This window comes from Bubalus kerabau, chromosome 8 (genome assembly GCF_029407905.1).
Source record: "Bubalus kerabau isolate K-KA32 ecotype Philippines breed swamp buffalo chromosome 8, PCC_UOA_SB_1v2, whole genome shotgun sequence".
Taxonomy (NCBI): Eukaryota; Metazoa; Chordata; class Mammalia; order Artiodactyla; family Bovidae; genus Bubalus; species Bubalus kerabau.
Window position 1 is genome coordinate 97,235,974 of NC_073631.1, and position 7,873 is coordinate 97,243,846.

At 38.3% G+C, this 7,873-nt stretch overlaps 1 protein-coding gene across 3 annotated transcripts in view; it reads left to right on the plus strand.

Moving 5' to 3' along the window:
* Nucleotides 1-5,719, plus strand: part of KLHDC10 (kelch domain containing 10) — a 61,637-nt gene extending 55,918 nt beyond the window's left edge. For all 3 annotated transcript variants that reach the window (XM_055590909.1, XM_055590910.1, XM_055590911.1), the window contains 4 exons: nucleotides 834-900; nucleotides 1,530-1,577; nucleotides 3,380-3,519; nucleotides 4,136-5,719. In XM_055590909.1, the coding sequence (XP_055446884.1) occupies nucleotides 834-900; nucleotides 1,530-1,577; nucleotides 3,380-3,519; nucleotides 4,136-4,345 (465 nt within the window). In that variant the 3' untranslated portion in view covers nucleotides 4,346-5,719. The remainder of the gene's footprint in view (nucleotides 1-833; nucleotides 901-1,529; nucleotides 1,578-3,379; nucleotides 3,520-4,135) is intronic.
* Nucleotides 5,720-7,873: the final 2,154 nt, after the last annotated feature.

The following is a 7,873-nucleotide window of genomic DNA, read 5'->3' on the forward strand; positions in this document are numbered from 1 at the left end:
CAGAGGAAAGGCATTGTTATACTGAGCATAATAAGTAACAGTTCTGTTATGGTAGACATTTTAATTTTCAAGCAGGTTCTTTATGAAGACCTATTTTGTGTTGGATGCTCTTTATAATATAAGGTTGAACTCTGCCCCTAATGTGCTTTCCCGTTGACAGTTGTGTAACCACACACTGAAAATCCTTTATTAGAATTATCCCTTTGTGCTAGATGAGAAAAGATATTAAAAGAAAGATACAGCAGCTCAAATGGAGCAACTAATTAGAATTGGAACCAGGATTCTCAGAATGTCACATTGCTCTCATTGTCAGTGCTGCATATCTAAAAAGAACAGGCATGTTTAGGACGACACATCACTAACCTTAGAAAGCTGAGCTCTGAAGGGCTTCTGTTCATCCATCCCTGTGGCATTTCTAAATCCACATGTCCCAGAGGAAGTCTGTAGGCCTCAGAGCTCCTGGTCTGCTTTGGAATCTTAATGGTCCTTTCCAAGTTTTGTCAAAACTGCATTCTCATATTTACTTACAAACAGTTGCTTTTTTCTGTTATAAAAATTATATATGTTTATCACAGAAAATGTGGAAGCAGCAGAATTCCAACTTTTTTCCTCATTTTTTTCTATGACTTAAAAATAATAAAATTATGTATGTGTTTAACTTTCAACTGCTTCACTTAATGTTTTGCTTTATATTAGAATTAGGAAAGATCAGAGAATAGCAAAGGAGAAGAAGCATTTTCAACCAGGAATATGTTTGTACAGGCTGTTGTGAAAAATCCAGTTTTGGGGCTAACTAAAGTTATTTGTGTGTCTTCTTATTTTCTGTCTCCAAGATTCATGCATACAACCTTGAAACAAATGCATGGGAGGAAATTGCAACAAAACCCCATGAAAAAATAGGTAAATTTAAAATATTGATTCATTTATCTTTAATAAATGTACTTTATAGTTGGTTCTGAAAGTGAAAAAGTGATTTTATTGCATTATATGACAAGAAAAATATCTGTTGAACTGATATTCGAGATTACTTATGGGATTTCCCTGGCAGTTCAGTGGTTAAGACTTGTGTTTTCATTGCAGGGGACACGAGTTTGATCCCTGGTTGGGGAACTAGGAAAAAGAAAGAAGGAAATTACTTGTATTCCTTAGCCCAATTATTCTTCCTCAGCAGCTGAGCAAAGACTTTTAATGGGGATTGCTGAATTCTGTGGCAGAGGGAAATCTGGGTAGGATAAGAAGTAGGCACTTAAATCAAGATGTACCTGTCTCTTTGTAGGTAAAAGGGCTTGGGAGAGCCACTGGTAACCCTTGCCCACTGCCACCTCACTTTATTTTGCTGACATCTTAACATTATATCATTATGATGGAACTTCTGATGGCTTTATTTGAGTGTGAAATAAGGGAGGGTTGGAAGGACTAGTCAGTGTTTGCTTAATGCAACAAAGGGATTGTTTTAAATAACTTATTCATAGTTTGTCTTTTGCTGTATCTTATGAATAATGGAATTTCCATGTTTATATGTTTGGCAGGTTTTCCTGCAGCCCGGAGATGTCACAGTTGTGTTCAGATAAAAAATGGTAAGGATTTCAAATAGCATGCTCTTTCCATTTTTGTAACTGTATATTCTGAGAATATCTTATTTCTTAATGATCACCCTAAAAGAGTCATAGCATACCTTTGGGGAGAGTCTATTTCTTGTAGTTTATACTTAAAGGGAAATCCATAAAGTTATGCTTCTCTCAGGAATTTTCATAAAATAAACTAATGTGCTTGGGTTCCTTCTTATCAGAGAACTCAAAAATAAGCGATAAGTAAGCTTTTACTATACCACCTAATCTTTCAGCACCGTACCTTAACAGATGTCTGTGGTTATTATGGGTAACACTAATAATCCTGACATACAATAGAGACCTTGGTAGACATTGTATTAACATTGTAATAACTCCTTCAGAGTGTTATTTCATAAAGTTTATTCTGTTCTCCATCTGATGCCAAATAGAACTCTTAGCTCATTCTTTGGCCGTATTACAACACAGGCATTGTATGGCTTCAGAAAGCAGCTGCAGCTCCTTTATCTAAGTGTGATAAATGACTCCTCTTTGGACAACCTTCCTGTCTTTTAATTTACAGTTTATTTTATAGTTGGATATACCGCCTTAAAGTTTTGGAGAGGAAGAAGGTGTGTATAAACGAGTTTGATAGCCTATATCCTTTTAGCAGCTTAGTTCAGATTTTACTAGGATTATGCTGCCATCTCTAGTACAGAGGTGCTTTTTATTATGCTTTTGCTCTTTGGGCAAGATTTATAGATAGTGGCATTGTTCAGCTTTGCCTCTCTAAAAATGGAACCATACTTTTTTTTGAATCCGAGCCAAAAATGTTTCTAGTGTATTTTATAGTTTAATTAGGTATTGGCTTAAACTTGATCTAGACCTGAGTTAAGGCAAGGGTTCATTTGGTTCTTTGACTCCAGGCACCATACAAGCTGCACTCAGCTGTAGTTCTGAGCATTTAGTTTGAAGTTTCACATAGCCTTTGGTACATGTTGTATACTTGGTAATAACTGATTTTACAAAAACAAACAGAAAAATAACAGCGATTTAAAAAAAAAAAAAAAACTTTGGGAAGGTTTTTTCCTGACATTAATAACTAGCACAGATCAACTTGGGCTTCAGACTGTTCTCTTTGGGCTGAAGAAAGCTTGGAAAAACCTCTGTGCCCCGAACTGAACATTGCAGGCTAGTTATCTACATAGAGAATGTTTGTCTCTATGGGCAGATAAATGTCTATACTTTTAGGGACATTATTTAAAAGAAGGGTTTGCAAACTGGTGGCCTGCAGTTGTGTTTTGTTTGGCTCATGTGTGTATTACAGTTTTTGAATTAGTGGCCAATACTTAAAAACCAAAAAGTTTCATTTTTCAAAAAAAATCAATCTGAATTTCCAACTTCTCTTACAAAATTGGAAGGTCTGGCCATTGCTGACCTTAAGTCCTGCGTAGCTCCATCAGCTGGAGCTGCATCACCATCTTCCCCGTTAGAGCAAGTGCGCTCCTGTTTGTTACCTGGCTTGTCTATTTTCCCTGAACCTTCTTGCTCATTGACTTCCTATGCCTGGCACCTGAAGGTGTTTGAATTTAAGAACCTGGACATGAAGCCTCCTTAGAGGCTTGCATCCTAGCCCTAGAAAAAATCCAAACACTGAGTTCAGACTCTAGTGAGGGGCAAGGCAGCAGAATGAGCAGCCCACCAGCTGAAGTCCCCTATGGTATGGAAACTGGACTGGCCCCATGTCAGCTAGCCATGAGAGCTACGACAGGACATGCTGTCACTGTGGCTCTTTTCCTTTGTCTGATTTTGGTTTTCTCTTCCACTGATAGATGTGTTTATTTGCGGGGGCTATAATGGAGAAGTGATCCTGGGAGATATCTGGAAGCTGAATCTGCAGACTTTTCAATGGGTTAAGCTCCCAGCTACCATGCCGGAGCCAGTTTATTTTCACTGTGCAGCTGTTACACCAGTAAGTTTTCATTTTCTTATCTTCTTTATGTAGTTGCAGATGATAAGGAAATACTTTTAGGGATAGAGCAAGAAAAAAAGATGTCTGATATTAGCAAAGCTTGGATTAAGAATGTGTTTTTAAAACCTTTCTTCCAAAGCTAGCTCTTCCTCTGAGAAAAAGGGAGAAAATCCATCATATACAAGCTTAAAAGAGCTGCATAAAATGTAAAAGAAATGCTGCATGTGGTATTCAGGCCCTGACAGTGATATCAAAGATGTTTTCTGGGAGGGCAGAATAATTTTACCCCCAAAATGCTGTGTTATTGAAGATTCTACTAGCTTCTTGAATGCTAAGAGCTTTATTTTAAACTCTGTATTCTTATCTTTGGCATGATGGGTACTTAATATAATCTTAGTTTAATGATGTCAAAGTTGTTGAAGTAAAAGTAATCTCTAGTTTTTCCCTTAGTAACTCATTCATTATATAAATCTTTCTTGATCTCTGCACTGTGTTGGGATCAGTGAGAAATTTTTGATTTTACTTCATTCAGTTCAGCCTGCCATGAATTTTTTTTGCTGAATCTTCAGCTTAAGTCTCTGTTATTTATCCTCTTTTGACTGCCATTTGTTCATAGGCTGGTTGCATGTACATTCATGGAGGAGTGGTGAACATCCACGAAAATAAACGGACTGGGTCATTGTTTAAGATCTGGCTGGTGGTTCCTAGCCTGCTGGAACTGGCGTGGGAGAAGCTGCTTGCGGCCTTCCCCAATCTAGCAAACCTCTCCCGAACACAGCTTCTGCACCTTGGACTCACACAGGGACTCATCGAGCGCTTGAAATGAGGATTACTGGACTGTTCATTGATACTGGAAATGTTAATTTAAAGAGACTCCTTTATTTATGGGCAGTGTAGAATGTGCTACAGAGAGAATTGGTTACCCTGATCAAGGCCTTATTCAGAAAATACATCAGATGCCTTTCTGTAAATTGTTTTAAGTTTATGGAATCTCACTTTCCCTTGTGCTTTTTTCTTTGCTTCTCTCCCTTCTGCCCCAGTACACACACATACTCACATACTCCCTCTTCCCTGATGGAAGTTGAGGGAGAGTCTGAAAGTACTTTCATAATGTTAAATGAATCAAGATAAGATAAAGAAAATGTTAAAGGAACTCTCAACATATGACCATGTCAGGCATTGCTCTATAAATTAAGCAACATTGTCAATAAAAACAAAAATTAAAAAAAGTAAATCCAGCAACAACGAGAAGCAGCATTGGGGATAGAACAAGAAGGCTAACCTTGAGAATCCTGCAGATTATAGGGAAAGCTGAATGTTTAACTTGCTGTTTTCAAAGGTACATCTAATTGAGTAGCTGGATCTAATGGCAGCAGTGGTTGGTATCTTTCAGCCTAGATACCCAAACCTATCCTTTAACTTACTTTAGAGGATAGTTAAGCAGCTCATAACCTATCTTTTAACTTGCTTTAGAGGAAATTAAGCAGCTCAACAACTCTCAATCAGTGATGTCTTTTCTCATCCTTCTGGTGCCAGCAGTGGTTAGAGTTGACTTGTCTAAAGACTTCATCGTGTGTGGTGGTTGTGCTGTTTGTTGTTGTTCTTAGAAATTATGGCATGAGAACATTTCAAATCAAGAAACTTATGGTGGTCAAAGTTCTTCATTCTGGGAAGTTTTTAAATTCTCCTATGCCTGTTAATGGTTTAAGGTATCTTTGACTCCATCATAGGGAACTGCAGACCCTAAACAGGTATGGCATTTATGCCGTGGGACATAAAGTTCGTGAGAGGCCAGAGAAGAGCAGGGCAGGAAGGGCTTCTGCTCTTGGGCTGTGAGCTTTGGCTGTCATGCTGGCCATTTCCTTTTAGAATGCTTCTTTTCTCACTCTGGGCCATGCACCTACCGTATTCTCAGGCAATGGGTTTTATCTCTAGAAAGCCAATTGGCCCTTGATTTTTCTCTTAGCTTTTTGCCTCGTTTTCTGTCTGCTTTAATGTGCATGGTGCTGTAATTGCCTAGTAATTGGATAAAAGGTCTTGGGGAAAAGCCACAAGTCATTCTTCCTGAAGAATTAAGAATCATTTTAAAAACTAGCATGCGGAAGAAAAGAAACTGAGAATCATTCACTTCTTTGGTGTGAAGTTTTAGTTCTGGTTTGTTTTATATTGTATTTTAATTTTAAAACAGAAATGAATTAAATTTTCACTTGCTTTGCCATCAGTGACCTACTGAGACACGAGCAGTTGGAGGTCCTTACGTGTATGAAAGGTGCTAAAGGTGTGCAGGCAGGGACAGTGCTGATCATCCTGTTGGTGACATCACAACAGGAGACTCAGACAGACTGGGGACATATTTTTCCTTTAAGTGCCTCTTTTTCACTTAACTTTTAAGATTATTCTTGTTTTCCTTCATCTCAGAAGGGAATCTCTTAGGCTCATGTGTGGATTTAAAATCACCTTTGAGTTGTAGCTGAAAAGTTACTATCTAGTTTTGTTCGGCCTCTGGACTTGGACTCCTAACTTCCAGGCCTTATTATAATCTCCCAACAATGTGGGATTGAGTTCATGGAGCCTGTGTTCTGAAGGGTCTTATAATCTTTCATCTGTGAGTTTGGGTCCTTTGTGGGGGTGATGGAGTAGGGGAGAGGAGGAAAGGAGCAATTCCTCTGGAGGCCTCACCCCCACATTGCCATGACCAGTCTGGCCTTTTAACCTCTTACCACCGACTGCTAGGCTTGTTCCTGTGAGGAGCTCTTTCCAGACCAAGTCAGTCTGAGCAGCTCTGTTAGTTCAAAACAAAGCTTTGCTGCATGACTCCAGTCTAGTCTCTGGATGTTTGGGGTGGGGCAGGGGGGACTATCCATAAATAAGTCATACTACTCAGGGTGGCAGAAAGATCTTTGTCATGGTTTCATAGGGAACAAAGACTGAATGCTCAGCCTCTGTGCTTATCCTTCCATAGTCTTGGGGTATAAGCAGGTCTCTACTTCTGCGACACCAGAGAGCTAAAAGAGAGACTGATTCAATCCACACTTGCTAGCCTCCTTTTTAAAGCCTTCTGAAGGCAGTCTTCTTTGACATGGACTTTGGAGGCCTGACATCCAAGACCTTGTGTGTGACATTTTCATAAAAGTACATACCCTTGGTCTAAAGTGTCTTCTTTTAATATAACACTAGTGAAAATGATGTAGTATGATCAGCTCTGAGTGCTATAGAACCACACAGGTGCACATGTTCTGGATGCCAAATGAGACTGTGTGTATGATGACTTAAATGTAGATGACTAGAGTTTTATATAGGGGATCACCAGGCATTTAGTATATCCATAACCAGCACTCTGAATGCCTGACACTGTTACTTGATTTAGAAAAGTTTATGCCTGCTGCTTCTCTGCCTCTTTGAGGTACTCCCAGCCATCTTACTGCAGTCCTATAAGTTTAAGTGCAATATATAGAAACACATATGGATATATACAGATTATATATAGGGTGTGACTGTAAAGCAGGTAGACTACTTTTTTGTATCTGTCTTGGGGAAGCCAGCTCACTACATTAGAGTTAAAATTATACCAGAAATTTGAGATGTGATTGGCTGACTTAGGCCAACTCTTGGCAAACCTGGATTTCAAGTCCAGTGTCTCCTTACTCCAACTATTAGAGATTTATTGTTTCTTGGGCTTATTAGCACTGAGACTTTTCCCCAGTCATCTTTGTACTCAATCTTATGTTTGCATATCTTCTTAAATTTCTTTGCCCAGGAGCAAGGAAGTCTACCTGTAAGAAGTTTTTAAAATGGAGAATTAAAACCTAATATTTAATACTATCAGTTCTCCCATGTATATACTAATTTATCTGTGAATGTAATACTTTATTACCTGAAGAAAATGATGACTTTCTTCATTTAATAAAGTATTTTCCATATTCTGGAAAATCTATAAACCAATATAGAATAGATTGAAATTTTAACTGTTTTTCAGGGGCCAAACTGAAACCCTTTCTACTGGCAGAATCTTCTTTTTTTCAGGGCCCTGGAACATGATATAAAAATTTGCTCTAAACTATTCATGTCCAATATATAGCTAATTTTAAAATATAATAATAAACATTAACATTTCTAAGCAAAAGGTATATTAACAGTGATCTTTGGTTACCCAGAGTAACCAGATTAAAGCACAGATAATTGCAATCCATAGATAATCAGTGTTTCAACTTTCCTATCAAACAATTGATTCATTTATAGTTCTTCCTTCTCCCTACCCCTTTCCCACAAGTACCTCATTTTCAGTGGAGTGGGGCTAATGCGTAGTTAGAAATAGAAAAGCAGGAATCCCGGAGGGGCTAGAAACCAGCGAACA